Below are 23553 nucleotides of genomic sequence, written 5' to 3'. Positions count from 1 at the left end.
AAACTTCCTTCCTCTTGCATTTCCTCTCCATTATACTGAGTCTATATATTTTATAGTTCTTTCTCTGTTAGTAAGTAATTAAATGTAGGCTTTCAGTAGGACTTCTGACCCACCTCACTCATCACAATAAAAAAGAACACAGGTCTTGGAAACCTATAAATGCTATTTCAAAGCTTATGATAATCCAAGAACTTTCTCCTTACAAAGCTTATCTATTACCAAATTTTAAGACCAGCTTTATGTTCTAGATAAATTTATTAGCTACTTCCAATCAGTACCTAAAAATAGAGGATTTCCTACATGTGCACAGGATGAGAGTAATTGTAGCTGCAGTGTGTAGCAGCTTGATTTCCATGCAGCATACAGACGCCTAGTATGGCTCTGCAACTCTTGCTCCCCAGGCACGTTGACAATCTACACTGACTTACGCTGTTACAGCTTCCCTTAGCTGGGGCCTGCACATGGGGCTGATCAACCATAAAACTACATTGGGTCTAAAATACAGAACTTGGATAATTTTTAGAATTTATATGCTCTTTACCACAACTTAATTCGTAGATCTTTCCATAATGGAAAATTATCTTTTAGGACAACAGTAGAAGTCCAATTCCTGATAAGAGTCACCATTTTAAGAACAGAAAATGAAATACTGTGCAAAGACAGATTTTGAAAACATCAACCAAAGACAGCCAGCAATAATCTTGTGTCACACAGTGCACTGTGGCAGCACAGAAAAACCCGAACCTTTCCTTCTAGGCTAACCTAATCAAAAACATCTTAATCACCTTTGAATAAGAAAAAAGGATCCAAGATTGCAAGAGGTTGTCACCATTTGAGACAATTTCTAATAAATGCTAGGCAATCCTCTGTTCTCTCTCAATTTCACAAAGCATTAACTACTAGCACTAATAGGAAACTCCTAGCCGTAAAGTCCCATTCTACCCGAACTTGAAGCATTAGAATCAGCTCCTCCTTGAAACTAGGTTCTACTAAGTGCTCCACATCATTGGTAACTTCTAAACAAGGCTCACAGAATAAAATCTAGGAAAAGAATATATAAACAACAATAATGAGCTGTCTGGCTTTCTAAAATCTAAAATATTATTTAACATTCAACATCCTGTGAAATGGCGTTAACTTCAAAGCATAAGAATCAACTCAGACACTCTAGAATGGAAATTCAACAGCTGTTTCACAGCACATTACAATAAAGCAGAAATCTAAGAAAAAACAGAGATAAAGCTTTACTCCCAACTGAAAGTGTAGAAGGACGCTAGATTGAGAGAAAAGCTATTGTTAAGCTGAAACAGGACCAGAAAGTCAGGGATTGATACAGGCCTGTTCTTTTACATGTACTATTAGACACAGGAACTGCAGCTGGATCAGAAGCACTGTTGTCCATCTCATTTGAATGATAACTTCCCCAGCACAGCCTCCCCAAACGATGAGGGATACTCTGTCTTTGGTATTACCTTTAAAGGCAGGAGTGCTTCCAACCAAATCATCCATTCCTTCCCTAAGATTTTTTTCCTTGGAGTTCTGTGCAAGTACTGACACAGCCTACCCTGACTTGACTCATGAAAACTGAAAGGATCACAGCTATAATCGTTATGGCTGTAGGCTACACTAAAAAAGAATACATTATACTCAAGATAAATACAGTCCAACATACAGCTGTCTAAGCTACAATGCCCATAGCCACTGCTGTACTTAACTCTGTGATCTGAGATTGAGTTTGGTCCATTGAACTATAAAGGTGGGGAGTGAAAAACTAAATTAAAGTCAAATTGTGAACTTTCCTGTAGTGCAGTTTTAGGACTGGCCGTAAACATACCCTGCAACAGAAAATCCATTAGGTTTGCATCCTTGCTTCCCTCACACTGCGTAACGATGACCTGAAGGTCACATATATATCAACAAACAGAAGGAAGTTAGTTTTCTTTTCCTCTCTTCTTACCAAAACATTTAAACTCATGACACAGCCATTCTTGTTAATCTGGTGAACTTTAGGAGTGACAAATTTTCTGGAACAAACAATGCAAGTACCCCTCAAAACAAGCTTAGGGTTCTTTTTCTATTGCCCTGCTCTGTATGCAGCCACTTGTATAAAAGGAAGTTAAATCATAACTGTTGCATTTTGTTTGTGCTTGCACAACATAATGCAGCAGGGAATTGGATCCTTTGTTTTGAAGCACAAGTTTAACTTGGATAACACTTAGCTACTGAAAGAATCCGATTAACAGACACACTACATCAATTTCCTGTATTATTAAAGGCTATCGAAGCCATCATTCTAATTTTCTGCCTCTACCACAGGGACAAAAGGGTTTGATTTTTGATCATATCAAAACTTGGCTTCTTTATTTTTATTAAAGAAGTCTTTAAAATAATTTTATGAAAATGTTTCTAGTATTTTGTCTATTGTAAGGAAAGAAAAGAAGATTTATTTAGCTCAATTTCCAGCCTCCTTTAACGTAATACTAGTTCTTTGTGCTACAGTGGATTAAAGCAGCATCTGTTCTTCTCTGGAAACCTGGAGTCAAATCACAGCAGTGCAGTAAACTTGCCATCTCTGTCTGTACCCTAACTAGAATCATCCTTCCTCCAAATAAAATTCAAATTAATTCCTGAAAGGAACAAGAAAAGCTATAGCTAAAATATTTTTGATTAACAAGTCTTGCTAAAAGCCCATGATCAGTAACTATTTTTGCATAACAAAGATGCATGAACTAAACAAAATCTGTATTTACACGTTTTGACATAAAGTGACAATGTACAGGGTGCTAAAAATGAGCTTCCAAATCCAGGGCCTGATTCTGCTCTTATAACAACATAGTCCAGTTAGACAACAGAAATAAAGAAACAAAATTGGGAATATGAATTTGGATTGTGGCCCATACTCTGTTTAGACATAAATAACATCTAAACAAAGCACAGTTAACAAAAACAATGCGCCAACACACTTTCTTCCCAAACCCCAGATTCATCTCTTCATAATTCCAGTTGTTGATCAGGCTGTGCCTGGGTTAAGGGCACATCCTCTTATATTTAATGTAACAAATAGAGCAATCGGGGCTCCATCTTGATTACTAGTTACTGAGGTCTCCCGCAGTTCTGTTATTAAATAAACATAAAAAGCAATAATTGATTGACAGCTACTATGATTAAAATATGCCTGGCTCTGAAATGAATGATAAAATTGCCACAGATTCTGACAGAAAAAGAACTATGTCTACGCTGAAAGAGCAAGAAAATTGAATCCTTTGTGTCCTTTATAAATTACTGTAAATCCTTGCAATGAAGCAGCACAACAGACAAAACAACCCAGTTAATCTATGTTCATGTATCATAATACTCAAAGCAACAAAGTGGGATTTTTTCTCCTCAAATTGTGTGCCTTCACAATATTCAAAAATACAGTAACTTGAACCACTCCTTCGCACCTGTCAGAATCGGGCAGAAACTAGAAGCTACACGGGTTTACAATGAAGAGGGTGTGTTAGTCTGGGTCTTGAGATTCTATGAAGGCCTAGTGGATAATTTCTAGGACATCTTTACGGCATTTATATTTCCAAAATAAAGCCGCCCTGATAGCAGGCTAAATCCAGTTTTACTCACTGAGTGTCTCACAGCTGAGGCTATAAAGTTAAGGCAATGCAGTGCCTTGAATTTCAATTGGAGCCCTACACAGTAGGTAAAAGGACAGGTTTTACTAGGAAAGCAGTATCTCACTTTTAGCACTCTGTTTCCTAATGTTCTGCTAGAGATGCCTGAAGTCTGAGTATCAGTGGTGTTAAACATCAAGAAGCACAACTGACATATGTGAGCTGTTAAATACCTACAGGCAGCATCTCCACAAGCGTTGGATTTGGTTTAGGATGACATCTTGCATCCACCAACAGAGGACTGTCTACTTTTAGGCCAGCTTTTACAATGCACAGCTACTTCTTATAGGTGTTCAGGGCAAATACAGTTTGTAAGGATAATCAATCACATAAGTGTGCTAATCAGTTATGCAATTATGAGATCTTCCTCCTCAGAAAGTTTGATCCTTGAATTGTCATCTTCATACTTCAGAAAACATGATCAGTATACAAGTAGAGTGTTGTTTCAAAGTAGTTCTTCCATATGAAGTCCTAGCACCTAACTTCTAGACCCTCAAAGGCATGAAACAATCTCGTCTTCCATTTGATTAAAGAGTACTCTCATGAAGACTAAATATTTGGAGGAATATTTTCCATAGCCATGATAGAAATGCAATTCTCTTTGGAGAATTTTCATTTGCAAACACGAAATGGTCACGGGGCAAGAAAAAACATGTAAGGCCACAGGGCTGGCTCTCCTAAGAAGTCACTTCCCAATTCTCAAGAGGAACACCCTGCCAACTGCTAGTAAAGATACCTTCTCCAACAGAGAAGGGCTGCTTGCCCAGCAGTAACTCAGTGTCAACTCCTAGCAACCTTCCAATACAGATTTGTAACAAGAACAACAAATCAGAGCTACTGTTCAACTTGGTATTTGTACTTTTCAGGTGAAAAAATGAATCATTTGAGATGTTACCTGCAAGTTGTAAATTATTCAATGAAACTGAATTGCAAATTGTTTATTAACTGCACCAGGATTCCCAGAGAGCTTCTAGAGGGGCAAAGAAACAACTAAATGCTGTTGATACGCTGAGTGCTATAGTTTTCACTGGTTAGCTCCAGGTATTGTACTGCAGTCCTCTTTTAAGACAATAAATTGCTCTTCCTAGAAAGGTTGGACTAGATGATCCCTGAGGTCCCTTCCAACCTGTGATTCTGTGAATTATTTCAGATCAGTAGAAATAGGGAAAAAACCCCATATGATAGTTGACTTCACAAATGAAACCCCAACACTGGGCATCTGTTCAACTAAGAAAAAAATCCCCAGCTGACTACTATATAACAGTACTCTCAGTATATGGAATTTCAGGAACTAGAACAGGACATCACAACAACAAAAGATATCTGGTACAAAAGTAGAAGTAAAAGGGGAAATTGGTCATTTCATTCAGCAGGGCTAAAGTTCTCCCAAAGCACTAGTTAGATGTAATGAATTCTGGGTTTATGTGATGGGTATCTGCCATAAAAATCGAGACAGTTAAATACAACGACCCAAACTAAGTACTCAGCAATTCCTATTTTAACACATCAGGCAGAATAATCAAGTTTAACTGAAAGGAAGTGCATAGCATGTGCAAATGGAAGAAAAAAATCTGAAACAATAACTGAATAGCAGAATAGAACTGTGTGAATACAGGCAAATCTGTCACTAAAGTAACATTTACAAATTACGTTTTGCAGCAAACCATGTAAATGTAATATCACTTAGGCAAAGGTTACCAGCTCCACACAGGAAATGTACAAGCTCAACTTTATTATTTTCCATAAGGGTAAAAGTGGGCTTAAGGATCATTAAGAGGGTGACTAAACTGTACTATAAAACATTTTTCTTTATCAAAAAAGATTTTCCCTTCTTTTCCAGAAACGACACTGTTACGTTCATATGTAGTTACACTGAATGTAGTAACTTCCTCCTTTTATATTTTTCCACACACCCAATTTAAGATGTTGCCTATCTTTATTTAAATCGAGTATTTCTTTAACAGTCAATTAGCTCAAAATTTCATCAAATTATTTGATGGAATAAACTTTCACGATGCGTCAGAATTTCGCAAGTGCACTTGCCAGGATAACTATTTTAGTCTATCATAATCTACACGCAATGTTGCACAAGAAACACTAGTTTCTGCATCTAGTTTTTAACCAGCTTATATAGTGTATGAGCTGCTTATATAGAGCTAGAGTACCATGTTTTTGTCATTTTGCCACATATTATTTTAGTAGTTAACAACATCATAACAGAGACTGTACATATTACCATGACATATCCCATTTTCTATTTTTCTTGCATCAGTTATTCACTATCCCTACTTTAAAGGCCTTTGAACTACACTTTCATTTTTGTGGGCTGAGGGCACGAGTCGCAAGTGATAACATACTCTAAGCAGCGTCACCAAGTTTAACGCACCTTCCCACGCTGACAGCTACAACGCCAGGTCTCCTGGTCTCCCCGCTCGATTTCGGACACAGAGAACAGTATGTACCAGAGCTTTCTGAAGCAGAACTCGCCACTTGTTTGACGCCAGTCATGTGATTTCTTGCACTGTATCAAACTCAATGAAAATAAGTGTTTTTCATGCTTGTGTACACCCATGCATATATCTCAGCGACAACGCACACGCTGGCTCATATCACAGCCTAAGAGCACCCTGCCACTGACCGGCGACCATAGATGCACGGGTCCACTTTCGATACCACGTTTGAACGATTGCAAACTTACCGTCCTTACAAACCAGAAGGCACTGCAGTTCTTGCCCCCCCGACCCCGAACCAGGACGTAAGCTCCTCAACAACGCGATCGCCAGAAAGCCGCCGGCGGCTGCGGATCGCCTTCGCGATCGCTGCGAACTTCGCAGCGCCCCAGAGACAAAGGGGGTGACCCCGGCGGCAAGCCGCCCCCCACCCCCGCCCCCACCTAGGAGCGACTCTGGGCTGCCGCTCCACCCGGCTTCCCTCAATTACAGCTTCCCGCAACCGCTACCGGCGAAGCCAGGCAGCGAGGGAGCGGAGTTCTTTGTGTGACAGGACGGCGCTCCCACCGCGCAGGGCCGGGAGGGCGCCCGGGGATTGCCCCCCCTTCCCAAACCCCCGGCAGGGCTTACCAGCTGTCAAGCTCCAGCTCCAGCAGGGACTGGGTCCTTTCCGAGCTGCAGTGCAGGCACCACATGGCTGGGCCGAAGTCGCAGGCGGGGAGCTCGGCGCCGCCACCATAGCCGCCCCTCAGGCCGCCCCGCCCGCTCCCCTCAGATCGCTGGCGGGAGGGGGCGACGCGCGCGCACGCGCGGAGTATGGTTTCCCGGGGAACGCGAGGCACCAACGGCCGCGGCGCGCGCGGCGGCCGGTCTCCTCTCATCACGGCCCGCACCGTGCCTAATTAATACCAGAACCCTATTAATTACATGTAAAGTGCCTGGCTCCAGGACGCACAACAGACCACCTCTCCCGGGGAACTCCCTCGGCAGCAAGGGTGAAGTTTTAAAACAGATGCTGGGGACTTTTAAAATAGATGCCTTCAGAGCAAAGGCGCAGGTCAGGATTCAGGATTTTCTTTTTATATTGGTCAAGGAGCGTCCAAGTGTTTTTGATTCTGCTTGAAAAAAAAATAATTTCAGTTACCTCTTAAATTATTTTAAGTTAAAAAGTATACATAGACACTAGGGGTGTCTGTGAGAGGGATATAAACTCCCTCTCATAAAGGGTGAGCTGCATTTTGTTGAAGGCTTCTGGCAGCCACGTTAAACTACCAGAGATGGCCGTAGAAAGAGCAACACGAAATAGCAAAGCTAAAATATTTCAGATGCACCAGAATAAGAATGTGAAGAAACAATTCAGCTTCTTCAAATAAATTAAAAAAAAAAAAACCAAACAAAACACAAAAAAACCAAACTCAACAAACAACCCTGACTTGAGGCAATTGCAGCAGCTGTACTGGCAGCAACTATTCCAACTGTTTCTCCCTACACTTATTCCCAAGCACATAACCAGGTGAGGAAATTGAGCACTTCTGTCAACACCACACACATTCAAAACCGCAGCATGTGAACTTCCCTGTTGTTGTCCTGAATACTACTACAATAATCCAAGTCCTATTTACTTTCCATAAAACATTGTTTTTATATGCGTTACCCTAGTATGAGATGGTTGGAGGTTCATGATTGCAAGGCAGAATGTGAACATGCAGAAAGCAAACGCGCATGACATAATAATACATTAGGTACTGTGGAGGCCTGGTGACAGGAGAACAATTTTGGAAAGAGTGGCTGATTTATTATTTTAAAAACTCCATCAGAATCAGAATTTTGGATAAAAATTAATAATTCAAAAAAGATTGTAATTACTATCCTTTGTTGCTCCACTGAAACCTGACCTAAAAAGTTTGTGAATTTTGCTGTATCATGTCCTCAGTGTTGTCACAGCATTTGTAAATTGGAATGGAAAGAAACCTCCACTTCCTCCAAACACACAGCAGCGCAATAGTAAAGCTAGTTCTGGAAAGCTAGAATTCCTCACGAGAATTTTAAAAGACCACCAGCAACTGAATTTCATCATCACAGTACTTGGCACATGAATAGAAATCCTTCCTATTTTTTTTTTTTTCAGGCAGATTCACCATGCAGTGATTAAAGTATTGCAAAAAATCAAGTCTAAACAGAGTTAATTGTAACTTAGTAATTCATAAATGAAAACCATCTCATCTCCTAGAATACTGTAAAAGGTGCTTTAATTTATATATACACCTTTTATGTAGAAACCACACACCTGCAAATGAGAACATTGAAATTATATAATTTTCTCACACACAATAACATTTTACACACATTTTAACAAAAATGCTTATGTTTCATGACACTTTCCTAGTCTTCCTCCCCCAAAGCCTAGAAAAGAGAAGGGTTTGCAGCATATCTTGAAGGTTAACCTGACTGCTGAAGAACTGAAGAGTCAGCCAGTTCCAGAACTCCTTGTCCCCAGGCAACATCACCTTATCAACTGTCTGCTTCTGTTCAAAATGCAGTCTGAGTTCCTCTGCTGATCTAAACCACATATAATTTTGAGGAATACTTGCTAAGCCATAATTTCTGTGGTAGACTATTCCTACAGCAATTTTAGCTGTACACGTCAAAAGAACATCTGACATTGCACCATAAACCCAGTAGATAAATAGTGCTACCTATAGGTACAACTAAATTAGTGTTTCAAAAGTAGTAAGGTCCATACGATCAACATCCTGTAATAACGCAAAAAAGCAAGGCAAGTTTTAACTTTGGGGTTTCCTGTTTCATGGGACCACCACAACGACTTGCTTTCCAAATTAAGTTTCCCTTCATGAAAATAAGCATCATGTCTATGTAAGCTGGGCAAACTGTCTAACCACAGACACTCCTTGTCTTCAATTAGATGCCACGGTGCTGGAGAGGGGAAGCTAAGAAAACATGAACCATTCTTGGAGAGTAGATTGGGGTGGGGGCAGTTGCTAAGTTTACCACTAAAGGGTCCGTTCATAACAGTTTGCACAGTATTTATTGCAGTTTTTACTCTGCAGGACAGAGCAATTTGCACTGTACTTTTTAGAAATGGAAATATTCCAGCACATAAAAGCAGCACTGTCTGATCTCTGTAGTTTGGGGAAACTCAGAAGTTTAGTGGGAAGCTAAAAATGTTACTCAAACAAATCAGATACAAGAAAGAGCACAAGAGCTGTGCCCTTGTGCTGTATATACAAAATACCTCTTATTTACAATACACACCATGAGAACAGATCACATCTGGATAATAAAAAGAATCAAGGCAACTTAAACCCCAGTTAACCATTTGGATCGAGTGTGCCTTTTGTATTGTTTCCTAAGGAAGCGTTAGGCATAGATTCCAATAAGCCAGGTTTAACTAGCTCTCAGTGAAACTCAAATACGTTAAGGAATGACACACCAACACTGACTGTTTTGATAGTAATGTCACTGCAGGTCTATAACCAGAGACTAACGCAATGCCTTCTTTCAACCTCTAATGGTTATCCAGTCAGCCTCTTCCCTACAGAAGTCTTTGACATTCTGGGATAGAGAGACGCGACAACAATCCCACGTTTTTCTGGTCCTGAACTCAATGCCCTCCTGCATCAAGCTTCATGTCTACTTATAAACAGAGACAAATCCAAAGCAGGTATAAGTGGTCCACAAAAGTCAACTGCTAAATGGAAACTTCTTTCCAAAGGAGAAACCAAGTCCAGACAGTTTTAGCGTGGGCTGTGAAGAAGGATATGTGCTGGAAAGGGCGGCTGAGAAGCTCTGACCTAAAAAGCAGACACAGAATTTTCTGAACAATGTGCTTTTCTGAACCCACTTCACACAGAATCGTCCTTTGACAGATACAAATGAACACACTAGATAAGCAAACAACCAAGCAATACTGACACATCCCGTTTCAAATACTCCGTGGATAACCGTTACAGTTTTCCCCACCCCTCAACGTTAAGAATCCCAAATTCTCAGTTTTGTTTCAACCATTCTGCTACAAAGTTTTCATTATATCACTTCTTGTTTTAGTAACAGTCTTTAAAACCTAAAGTAGGGATTAATTGCCAAAATCATCTACATATTTAAGTTCTCACATGTATTCCAACAGGGGAAATTAAACACAGAGAAACAAATTCTTGCTGCACTACGCAGACGGCATTGTGGTTTCCGAGTCAAGACAGCCTGATGTAATTATTTTTGGAGGGATTTTTTTGTTTATGTTTCAACATTCCAAAACCATGTTCTTTGATTCATAACCTGTAGCACACAATCCTGTCTTCTGCAAGTAACAGTAACCATAATCCATTCTGACTCAGGTAACTGTCAGTAATTTTTCATAAACATCTAGGCTTGACTTTTTAGGAACATTTCTGGTGGCACGTAGCTAGGTATTTTTGCTATCCTGGCTACATAGGTGCAGTCTCTATGCTCCGTGCCAAACATACAGAGGTGATGTTTCAGGCCTTAGAAGAGAAGGGCAGGAGAGGCTCCTCTAACAATGCAGAGCCAACAGGGCCCTCCATCCCACCTTATTTATCTGCACTTTGCATAGGAACCTTTGGCAGACCCAACAGGACATAGAGAGGCTATATACTCTGTTGTTCTCCCACTGCTGTTTTGACATCTAGCTAGCATTAGAGCTGCCACCAAGATACCGTAGAAATATGTAGTGCAGGGTAAGGAGATAGGAAAGTAATTTTTCATATATTGGTATCCCTATTCCCAGCCATTTGGTGGAGCACAACTAACAGTACAACACAAACTTACCTTTGCTTCATTAAAAAAAAAAATCAACTTGATTTCAGAAAAAAATAAGGAACTAGGAAATCTCCATGCAAGAGGAAGTAAAAGATTTCAAACTATAAAATTACTCACTAGATTTGTTCAGAAGTTGGAGGTAGATGATTCTGAAGCAAGCGGGCTGGCTGACCATGGGAAGAGCTTATTTCTGACAACTTGCTAGTTAATTCACTGTGTACCACTGTAGTTTTCAGTGTGACCAGCAACTACTACTGACAAGCTTACAAAAGCGGCTCCAATTCTGTTACCATTATCACGTTTAACTGTATCTCAGTAGTGAATGTTATAGACTATTCAGTCTTCCTTGCTAAAGCTAACAGTATTTTATTTCTAATACAGAAATATTATTAAACCTTAGATTAAGCACAACATTGAAATTTTCGTTTATCCAGTAATTCACATAAATCACTGTTATTTAATATGTTAATAGCTAAGATAAAGTTTATAAACCCCCAGAGTACAACAAACTCAATTTGTAATTATGAGCATGCAGCAATTTGTATAACATGCCATCTAAATCCACAGTAATTATGACCCTGCTGAAGGGTAATTCCCAACTTAATCACATTTAATACACCATTATTTCCAAGATCTAAAAGGCTGAAATGGGCATTCATCTTGCATTTTGTTTGAATAAAAGCGAAGAGTTTCCCAGAAAAATAAAAAAATACTAGGGAGTAGTTTTCTTCCTGCAGAGTATAAATACAGCCATGCAGCATTGTACAATAAAATGCATACACAGGTCAAAATACATGTTATTCCTCTCACAGTGGGCTTTGAGTGGATATTAATCCAATTCATCCCTTGAAAAAAAAGAAACGCTACCTCATACAGATCCTCTACTTCCTCCCTCCCACGATGAATTCTCTGCTTCTCATGCTCTCCCCCTCCACCCATGCTTACCTGTATACCTAACAAAAACTAAGTGTTCTTTAAAAAAATATTGGGTTATATCAGTTTCAGGGACATACAGCACAATGCTCTTTCACAATATTCTCTTTTGGTGCATGATGAGAATGATCAGTAAACAGCAATTGATTCTCTAAGTGTATAAAACATAGTATATTGTGATAATTTTCCCACATGACCTGATATTACATAGGAATCCTCAAATATGCCAGGAAATTCTTTAAAAGCTAACACACTACTATACTTATCCCAGTTCTGTGTCCCTCCAAAACAGATTTCGTATCTTCTCTCATATACATTTCTTCATTTCCTATGGCTGCATACTAGTTCACTTATGTTTTTTTAATGCTGATATACAAAACTTGGCACTAAAACAATAGCTAGAACTTCAGTTCATTTTTTAAACTGACCTTGCAAAGCCTTTAAATAAACAGATCTGGGAAAAGGCTTTATGTTGTCCGTTGCTAGGGAGTAGGCAAAACAATGAATCTTTGTAGTCATCTTGTTCTTCTAAGAACAGATCCGAAGCCTATTTAAGGCAAAGGAAATCTTCACTGACTTCAAGGGTTTGTATACTCAAACCTGTGCTTTTCAAGTACCTATCTCAAAACACCCCACCTTTACAAAACATAAAGTAGCATTATCCCATGTTAAGGATGGGAATATCAAAGCACAGAGTATAAACCATAGCAGAGGAAAATTAGAATAACTTTTCACAGTCACCTCGCAGATCAGTGGGAGGACTAAAAGTGAAATAGATTACACCCTCTGCCTCTTTACCTTCTCCCATAAAACAAGATACTTTGCTCTACAGAGGGAGAAAAGGGTCTGTCATTAGCCCCTCAAAACAAACCCTGCCAGTGAAACGCTGTGCTCTGCAGCAAGCTCTCTCCTCAGTTCCAGTTCTAGCCCTGGCAAAAACATTTGAATAAGGAGCCCGATTTTGGAACAAAAAAAAGGAAATTCCACAATGATAACAATGTTTCAAAATGTTAAGAAACACTGATTTATCCAGTGTGGAAGCACGCAAACCAGGTAACCCTATAAACTATAGCAAGTTTTAAAACACGTATACAAAGTCTTAGCAATCAGAAAAACAAGGCATAAAGAGGATTAGATCGCAGTCAGACCAGCAGCCAGGATTCCTGACCCAAAGTTGTCTGCTGTCAGTACTCTGACCTGATGTGTCCCCCAAAGTCAATAGTTGATACTACAAACCCTCACTTGTACAGAGAGCTATTGCAAACTACATTACTAGGTGCACTACAACACTGACTATGTACATCCACAGGAACAACATCGGAAAAAATAACATTAGGCAGAGCTTTTATTTAGTATGGTATTTAGGTATTTCTCTCAGAGAATGCTGGAACACTGGTCATGCTGCTTCTGAGCTGATCTTTTCATCCTCTCTGGTTCTGCCTATGCTCCCTATACTGCCGCTCACAAGACACAGTTTTGGTTTTCCACAAAGTTTGTCAGTTACTAGATAACTACATTTCATTGTAACATTACCAAGATATTTAAAATTTCTTCTGACAGATCCATAAGCATGTAGAACAATTTGTTCTCTGCAAATACCAAGTAACCTCCCTTCAAAAAAGAATTTAGCAGGGGGCTTTCAGCAGTCATCGATGTTGCCATGACTTACCCCAGCAGTGAAACTGTACCTGAGAAGCAGAAGCTGCAATCTAGGTCAATCAGCACTGCACAGTTGTTCTTCAAGAGAAAACACTTTCTTCTCACAAATCCATGGACAGAAGGATAGCGGATGCTTGGAAGTCCCCCAAAGAAAGTACAGAGGCTGACAAGGAGCCAGACAGCCCCTTTAGAAAGTTCATCTATAAGCCAAGGCCACTCTATTATTGCCAGAAACTGTAAATCAAAATAGACTGAAAGGGAAAGGGAAACTTTTAATCTGCATTCCTGGGGGCAATAAAGTCAGGACTCTGTACCGCAGATACAAGGTGACTGCAATTAAGAGTTTGCTGATACCAATTATACATATAATAGTCTTTTGTCTCTGAAGAGTAAAATATGTACAAAAGTAGCTCCTTCATTTTCCTCACTTGGAGTGCCATGTTCTCTAGTGAATCCAGAGTTCCCTCAGCTTAGGGTACAACTAAGTGTCTGCAACACCAACTCACCGGGTTCCAGGATTTTGCTGGCTGCATGTTCGGTGCCACTACCAAGCAAGGTTGGTAGGTACCAAGCCCATGTGACTCAAGACTGAGAAACTCAGGATGTAAGAAATATATCCTGGTGCTCTAGAACAGCAGGCATCACAGAGGGAAAGCTGAAGCCATGAGCCCTTCCAGACTTTATTATAACTAAGACTGAAAAAGTAACTAAGTAATTTTCCTTTACTAGAGAAACAGTGCAGATTTGTCATCAGATTAAGCTAGTACTGCCACGGAAAGAAGCGGCTTTACCTTCTCCACCCCCCTTGCAGGCACGTGTGGTCATGTTGATGTGATCACATGAACAGTTTTGAAACAAAGTGGGGTTTGGCAGGTCAGTTTGGGATGTTTCACCTTATATAGGGCAGAGACATTTGTCAAAGTTGCACACTGAGTAGCAATCGGTATCAGTAAGACCCACTGAGTATGTACTTAAGGTGCAAGAGAAAAGCAATGCAAACGTTCACTTTTGTTCTTTTCCTCTAGATGTTGTCTCAAAATGGGACTAAAATGGAAAAGTTATTATGATTTGGAACTTTTTAATGTTACAAAGTACCACTGTTAAAAAGCCATACGTAAAATCCACTGCCACCGGAAGATCCAGAGCTCTGTATACCCCCTATGCAGTATTTAGCAAACTTGTCACTGAATAAAAGAGCTTTAAATGAAGTTGGACAGAACACGAATATTGAGATGATACATATAATGCAGGCAGCTAATACACTGTTTATTAACGCTCTTGAAACACCCTGTGTAAACCAACTGAAACTGAACCATCCTTTAAAAATATGCTATACTGTAAGGTTCCTCACAGTCTCCTCTCTTTTTCTGCTTTCATTTTATGGCAGTAATAACATGCTTTCTATGAGAAGCATTTCTTTGGGATTAACAAACAGACAAGATTAACAATGCTTAGTTATACTTCATGTCATCAACATCTCAAAAGCTCTCAATCCACAGGAAAACATAGTTTTGTTTGCTTGGTATTTAATCCCTCCCCCCGTCTGAATGATTCACACATTTAGTACAAGAAGTGAGCTTGTGTGTGCATATTGGGTTTTGTGCACACGCTTAAGCAAAAAATACATGACTGATTTTCATATGGCTTTACTAATATTTTCTAATTCTGGAAAATACAGAATTGTGCTTCTTTGAGCAAAAATGTGAAACAATAACAAACCCCACAAACAGTGACTGAAAGCTTATAAAAGTAATTACTAGTTAGTATTGAAGTAAGTATCTGAATGTTGCTAATTTCTGTTCTATACAGAACTGCCTTTCTGTCAGCATTCATGACATCTGCCTTAGTGTAATGTGCCACATTGAGAAATTGTGTACAGTCCACACCCTGTATAAGTACATACTTTCCACGAGTTGCCTTTCTGCAAGCACCATTCTAAACCCAGGAATTTTTCTACTTGAAGCTCAGATTGTGTTACAGTTGTTTATTTTGATAGCAACCACTAAGTTTAAACTGTTAATAACATGACAAGCATCACTGAAATGTCCCCTATATAAATTAAAAAAAAGACCAAGATCCAATTTTAAGGTAAAGAAATCACTTCTTTACTGACTCCATATTTAAACAAATGAGTAAGAAGGAGGTTATAAGGAAGGTCTTCTTATCAACCTAATAATATTAGATTTAACGGTATTTTATGAAAATATTTTCATGGCTTCTGTACTAGAGCATGAGTGTGTAATACAACAATTTTTAATTCAGGAAGGATATTTACCTACACTCACATTTTGTCAAATGCGTCAGCATGGGGATGCACTGTATCACTCAGACAAGACAACTTGACTCAAATGCAGAAATATTTACAGACACGGCACTTCTTTTTGGCAGTTGCACATCCTTAGGCTGATACCACAAGCGACTGTGCTGGCACTGTAGAGTCCCTTTCCACAAAATCCAGCAAAGGCTGCATGCTTACATTTTTATGTATAATGCAAAAGGTGATCACTATGGAAAAACAACAAAACCACGTTCCCCTGCAATGATCACATAGCAAAACGAGGTACTGTACTAAGGCCACTGTATATATATATGTAACACAGGAAACAGCTGTGGCATTGACAATACCACTGTGTGTGGTAACAAAGTCTGAGCCTCCACTAATTGACTTCAGTCGTGGAGTAGTTTCAGTAACCATAAAAAGTAGATCCTAGCATAAATTATGCAAACAAATATTGACTTTTTCCATGGTAACCTTTATAGCTAATAGAAACTTTGAATGGCGTTTTGAGCCAGATATAAAGTAAACAAAAAACAGGAGAGGAACCAATAAACACCTCAGAAAAACGCTTCGCACTAACATGGAATGAAGAGCATTAAAAAAAGGGAATATGTTTGTTCCGCAGTTTCCTGCACTGGAGCCTGGAGAGCAGCACAGCACATTTCAGTGTCCTCTTCAGGGAACACGATTAACTCTCAGAAAAAAGGCTGGGCAGCACCGGCCACTTTCACAGGAGAGGGGCCACCCCTGCCTGTCCTCTGAGTGCAAACGTGCCAGCCCCTGCCTAAGCTTTGATCAGAGCAGAGCTGTGACAAGGCACAGCAGCCTATGCTCACTGTCCTGCCCACTGCCACCATGCAGCTCCCAGCCAGCCCTGAATTCAGATACCTGAAAATACATCTGCTCTATACCTCTCTCTAAACTTGAAAACAAAGAGGCAAGACATGGAAGAGTAGGATAACATTACTTTACCTTTCTAGGCTTTATGAATCAAGAGAGAAGAAACAATGAGAAAATACCAAATCTGAATGATAGTACTGGATTTTAGATGCAATGCATCAGGGATTTACAGGCAGATTATTTATTACTACAGAGTGATAAATTAAAGCATAAGGAGATGTGAACATTTGTTCTATTATGCTCATTCACGGATTTCTCCCTTCGCCTGTCACGCTGAGCATGCCAGTATAGAACACAGACACGTAGCTACCACTATATTGCCGAACGCATACCTTCAAATTACCTTCTTTATAATACTGACCTATACAGGTATGTTAAGGTAAAAAAGGACCAGGAAAATTCCTCTTCAAAACTCTTCAGTGCAGAAGACTATTTACATTTGCTAATATGTTATGTGAAAGAAGAAACACATGTCCCCACTGTTAGTTCCACAGGGAATGCCCACAAAGCAGCCCCTGCAACACAGGCCTCTCTTTAAAACGCTTATATGGGATTTGCCTTAAACCCCTGTAAGGCACCATTAGCAAAGACCAGCAAAAGAAACAATATGCATATGACTATACATGGTACATATTTGTTCACAGATGAACAGGATATATTATGTTTCCTTTTGGAAATACGTAACTCCTGAAGCTGATGCCTTGTACAAGGACTGTATTTTGGCATAACCGTACACTGACTAAAGAGATAGTAGGAAGGTATCAGGGTGCTAAGTTTTCATCTTTTAAAATTGCTACTGCAGTCCTTGTTTCTAGATAAAAAAGAAAGATTACGCCATGCCCTCCCGCCCCCCCCAACTTTGCATGAAATAAGCCAGTAGTCGCTAAAGGAAGAAGAGAATTGTTTCAACTGAACAGCACATACCACTGTGTGCCAGACAGGGCAGCGTGCCCACAACCCACCTTCCTTTTACAGCCCTCAACCTCTCTGAAGGAAAATTTCCACAGAATACCAACCACCACTTGCCCCACAAGGTGAGTAATAAGGGACCTATACCATAAATCAAAGCATATTTTAAATCATTGCCTTCAAAAGGCAAAAATGGCAAAAGAAAGCACATATGATGCATAACAAAAAAGGTTATTTTGCAATAAACTACATTACTGAAGGCACTTTTAACTTTTGATTGACTTCTTGCCCTGTCACACAAAACATTTAATAAATTAAGTCTCATCTAAAACTTAGACAAAAAGAAAATTAAAATCCATTATGTTAATTAACTACATTGTATGGTTAAGGGTAGGTACCCTTTCAAATGCAAACAGTTAATTTACAGTAGGAACCACCCCCAGGTCTCTTAGGGAAAGCTGCTAACCAATCTGGAGATTAGAAACAGGAAGCAATTTCAAATGCAAATTCATTTTCTTTACCACCATAAAATCTCCTTTCCCCCCTCTAATCCGGATGCCCATGCTACAAATTGCAGCAATTTAGCAAATAAAAATGACCCTGAGGCAATAAAAGAGATGAAGAACACATTGTAAAAGGGTGATCTTTGGCACTGACTGTAAGATTATTCAGTGAACTAGTTTATATCAATGTTATTTATCTCATTAATATGGAGAAAACATACTCTGGACTCAAAGGAACTCCAATTTCTCCTCCTCCTCAGCTCAACTCACAGGACTGCAAGAGCACTGGCAACTTAATCAATTTGTATCCTTTCATGTTAAAAGACTAGAGAGATTTCTTCCTTCTCTAGGGTAGAATCTGTCTTGGTATGCACAAGCCTTTGTTTGTCAAGAATCCAGAAAACTAAATTACAAGAAACATTTTATTTTGTTGATGAGACTGTGGTAATTGAGGCAGAGCATGGTAGTTACATACAGCTGGTATCAGCTATGGCAGACATAGCAGGATAAGAGAAGATGGGCACAATGCAATTTCAGCCAGTGTTGTTCTATGGAAACCTGACCACAGCTTTCTGATCTAATGAGCTTGACAGGTACTAAAGGTACAAGACGAAGATTAAATAAGCTATTTCACAGACTGGCAGCCATCTAGAGTCCTCGGAAGGTTTCTAGTATGAACAATATTTTATGGACTGATTTGAACTCCTGCCCTAAATCAAATTTAAAGCTAAGCTTAAGGTGCAAAACGCGCTATGCATATTCACAGGAGACTACAGCACGCTGACAGGGGAACCAAAATGGGTGAAACCAAGGATGTGGCACAATCTGACACTTAGTTGGCAAATCTGTTTTCAGATATTACATATACTCTGTCCTTGAACAAACACGAGAATAAATTTTATTTTTGGTGGAAACCTGAGACTGAGATGACAGCTACTGTGTCCTAATTCTTCAGCAATGTTTGAGAATATCACAAGCAGTGATGTACAGGGACCAGACCTCTGTAATCCATGTCTATAATCCCAGACAGACATTTATAATACAATTTATACTATCAAAAACATTACTTTCACTGTGAGCCGACTGTTGCTTTGGGCCTAAAATCTGTAACACAAAAATAACCTATTGACCTAGCAGCCTGGCTTCTGACATATTCACACATAACCTGAGGAGTACACAGGGGTACTACAATGCAAGTGTGTACTTAAAGCCACGTTATTCCTGTACGTGTGTAATGAAATGATTATTCCTGTTTGCAACCTCACTAAAAAGGAGAAAAAGTGCAGGATAAGCACTTATATGTTTAGTTATCAACTAAAAAAGTGGTATTTAAGTCTACAAAGAGTCTTGTCTTCCTAGAGACAGAAGAAAAATGAAGATAACTAGATCAAAAAGTAGTGTTAGAAACCTTTTACAATTACTTGGTTGGATCTTCAGCTTGGATATTATGCCATCTTTCGTTTAAATTATGAACTGCAAAGTAATTGAAATGTAAAGTATTGCTCAATCAGTTTACAATTTAATTTCAAGAAATCCAGTCATACTTGATTTAAAGAAATGTTATTTTTCTTCTACCAAAAAAAAATAATCAGAGAAATTAAAAATTCTTAACCTTGCTACTCTGTATTGTTTTCAGAACAACCTTCAGATACTCTCAACTGACAACAAAATCCTCTAGTTTTTTTATAGGTAGATGACTACAAGAAAGTTTACAAAAATAAGTGCAAAAGTAGTTTAATGGGTCCAAACTCTATCAGTTTCTTGCTTTACAATCATTTTGGTAATTTTTCTCCTATATCACTTCAGTCTTTTGTTACCCATCACCATGAATTTCAACAAGTAATTTTCAGATGCACGACAGATCTTTAACTTAAAACTGGCAGCAAAGATGCATCTTATTCACATGGTTCTCTTCCTGCATATTGTAGACAAAATATTTACCTGGGCTAAATATAAATGAGATGATTCATTTTGCTTTGATCTTGCTTATAAAGCCAGCAGAGTCTACCCTAATATCTTTAGTTGCTGTTGTTTCCTTACATTTATTTTATATTAAATGTCTACTTACAAGCACAGTCCAGCTATTAAGGATGAAAGTTACCTTCAGTATTGATAGCAGGAAGGTGTTTGTTATGGTTTGGGGTTTCTATTTATCAAATCAGCTTTCACTACTAGTGAAATACCCAAAACATCCCTTTTTGTAATGTTCTGAAACCTCTCCCATAAGCCAGAAGGAATGAAATAATCAAACACTCCGAGCTGGACTTATTTCAAATGGATTCTGTTTGAAATCCACAAGAAAAAAAGTACACTTTGAAAGATGTGGAAAGATCATCTAAGTATGACAGACAACCTAAAACTCTTCCCCTCCCACCAAATGCATATTGTGTAAGCACCCAATGGCACCTATCAAGCCTTTCCCAAGACAGATTGAGTAACCTGAGACTACAACAATTGTTCACTTCTGCACAAACACCTGCTTAGTACTATGTTGAGCCATGGGATGAAACGACAGACAGACAAGACTCCTCAACCACATCTATAAGAAAACTGAAAGGAAACATAAATGATTCTTGGGCATCCATTTTTCAAAGCTGCTGCCATTACCTTTCAATGATACAGAGTTGAGAGGTTGCATTTGTTTGTTAAGCCTGAAGAAAGCATTTAAATGGTGATGTATACTGCTAGTATTTGCATATGTTATTCCCTGTACTTTGCAACATCAGGACTGATGAAAGGAAGTTGCAGCTTCGAATAGCTGAAAGGAAGAAGCAGCATTAATATTAAAGTAAGGTGAAGCCTTCCACAGTGTGACAGAATATTCAATGCTACTGTGACCCCTTCAGGCTGGCCTTCAGTCAGCTACGTGTTGCCTAAAACATAACCATAAGGGCTCTGACAAAAACCTGCCCATTTCACAGACCTAGATGTACCTTCCCTACAATGCAAACAAATATATGTAAAGTGAAAAACCCCCAAATGTTTAAAATAAAAAGTGCTGAATTCTAGCCTCACAAGCACTGCAACAGTATTCCATGCAGAAACTGGAATTTAGTGCAATTGCTGCTTCTGTCTGGATGCTCAGAAGTAAGATTTCTCTGTCAAATGGTAATGATGCTACAACTTTCAATCCTGCTCACAGGCAGAGCCACAGAACATAAATGCTAATAAGAAAAACACCATTCATTGTTTCTCCAAAATTTTCAAACGCTATTTTACTGTGCAGTGCAATATGCCATTCAAGTTCATTCTCTCCTTTTTTTAACTCCACCACCCAAACACAAGTCGAACAGTCTGTCACAAATTACTACCTCCTTGTAAGTCAAAGATACACTTTTGAACAGACATCTGGTGAAAATTTCTGCATTTGCTGTGCATGGTTTTGCATAATGCTACAGTGGTCCTGCAGGGAATTATAATGGCACATACATTTGTCAGTCAATTTTTAAAAATGAAGGATTAATTATTTTAAACCAGTTAATAAAGAACTTCAGTCACTTCTGTGAAGTTTTCAAATAAAAATAACTTCTGGTCTGTTATGGATCTTATTGTACCAAGTAAATCACCATACAAAATCTCAGGGATTCATTCTTTACTCAGACTAATGTCAGATTTTCTCTATCCAGAATACAGTCTTCCTTAGAATACTCAGCTCTGGATTTAGAAGGCTCCACGTGCCCATGCCCTCACACAGATGATTCTACATAAAGCATTACATGAGTGCATCTACAAGTATGTGATATCAACGTAAAGAGCAAGGCAATAACATTTAAAAAAAATTCACAGATAGTTTTATTTTGGAGAATATATTTCTGCATTTATGCTTTTTAGAACATACTAACTCATGTGTACAGTTGTGGTTGACAGAACAGCATCTTTTTTATAGGTAGCAATTCCCCTCTGTGTTTGTGAAGGAAGTAGAGAGGGCCAGACTTCACGTGAAAGCAAAAGCTGCAGAATTCAGATATAAATACTAGCTAACAAGGCTTTCTGGATGTCTGGTAACCACAGTTAGGGCTTTGAATAGCTCTGCTAGCAGAGACGAGTTTGGCAAAATCCCAGATGGGGGACAAACGCCTGAAGCAAGTTAGCTTCTGCTACAGGAAGCATCCGGAAATTCACTGAATGTTTTAAGTCTGTATCATTCAAAACATAATTTAATCAATTTACCAAAGCCATTAGAAGGTTCCCCTCTGGGTGAAAGGCAAAGGCACAAAACAGCATCTCATCTTGGCTCATTTCTATAAAGCATGGTCAGACATATTCTAATGAAGAGGCCAGACAAAAATGAGCACAATGCTGAAATTAAGTTTTTCTTGCTGCTTTAATAAGAGAATTTAAGATGTGATTTTTATTTTATGTACACACTGTTAGTTGGTGCATGCAGCCATGTTTTGACAGCTTTCTCTGCATCATTCTCTCTTTTTGGACCTCAGTGGATTTATTAGAATGAAGTCACCCAGACTCTCTGCCACGCTGTCAATACAACAGTCACATAAACCTGCTTGCATTTTATTTGTTGTGTTCAAAAAACAGGAGGCTGCTAGCTGATCTTGCTACTGCAAACAGTTCTGAAATAATATTAATATTCTACGGGCTCAGCCAACATGTACATTGGTGTTGCCATTCATAACCAGATGCAAGCTCCTCCTCAGCAGCAGCAAAAGCACCAGCTTCGGCAGAGCAGGCCTGCTCAGCAGTCGCTGCAGGCTCAGGCTCTGCAGCTGCCTCTGCAGCACAGAAATCAGGATGGGACTGAGACACCCACCTAAGCAGCGACGTCCATACTGAGCTACATAGCTACTGATAAGTGGTTCAGCTCAAATGAGTGAAGATGCCTATGTTTAACATTACGGCTATATTTACAGCTAAAGCATTAACACACCAGCTATACACCCTGAAATTTATATACAGCTCTTGGCAACTGTTCCTAAAAAGTTGTAGATCTAAAGCCCTATAAGGAACAAGCAATCTCATAAAAGTGAAAGTCTGCTGGAGGAAACACTCTCTTGACTTAGTCTTCTGATTCTATTTAAATGATACAAGTAATACAAATTTTTGAATTACATTAAAATAGATAAAGCTTACGATTTCTACTCAAAGGCTCAATACGGATGTACATTTTTGTCTTGTAGTATGGAGAGGCTGGTGTATAAATAATCCAAGCAGCCTTTCAGGTTGAACCAAGCAACACAATATCATCATTCCCCAAGTAGGATAATAATACCATGTAGTTGACAGTAAGTAGAATAACCTCAGAGGCTTGAGACAGGTGCTGAAAAAAAGCCTCTACTGAAATAGCTCAGTATTTATACCCAGCTCCTATAAGAATACTCTAAGAGATAAAACTTAACTACCTTTGCTAGATGAAAGCAGAAGCAAATTTTGCTTTGAGAAACATGTCTATCTCTGCTTCTTTCTGTTTATGTAAATCTGGCATTTTAGATTAAAATTCTTCAGCC

At 39.1% G+C, this 23553-nt stretch overlaps 1 protein-coding gene across 5 annotated transcripts in view; it reads right to left on the bottom strand.

Moving 5' to 3' along the window:
* Positions 1 to 23553, bottom strand: part of IQSEC1 (IQ motif and Sec7 domain ArfGEF 1) — a 196832-nt gene that overhangs the window by 62385 nt on the left and 110894 nt on the right. For 2 of the 5 annotated variants that reach the window (XM_075096693.1, XM_075096694.1), the window contains exon 1: positions 6746 to 6912. The exons of 2 other annotated variants lie outside the window; for them this stretch is intronic. In XM_075096693.1, coding sequence (XP_074952794.1) covers positions 6746 to 6810 — 65 coding nt within the window. In that variant the 5' untranslated portion in view covers positions 6811 to 6912. Of the gene's footprint in view, positions 1 to 6051; positions 6197 to 6745; positions 6913 to 23553 lie in introns of those variants that run through there. One more of the 5 variants, XM_075096695.1, reaches the window with a different exon arrangement.

Source organism: Phalacrocorax aristotelis, chromosome 6, assembly GCF_949628215.1.
Source record: "Phalacrocorax aristotelis chromosome 6, bGulAri2.1, whole genome shotgun sequence".
In the NCBI taxonomy this organism is placed as follows: Eukaryota; Metazoa; Chordata; class Aves; order Suliformes; family Phalacrocoracidae; genus Phalacrocorax; species Phalacrocorax aristotelis.
Note: the sequence above shows the minus strand (reverse complement) of the source record. Positions and strands in the feature narration are given on the sequence as shown.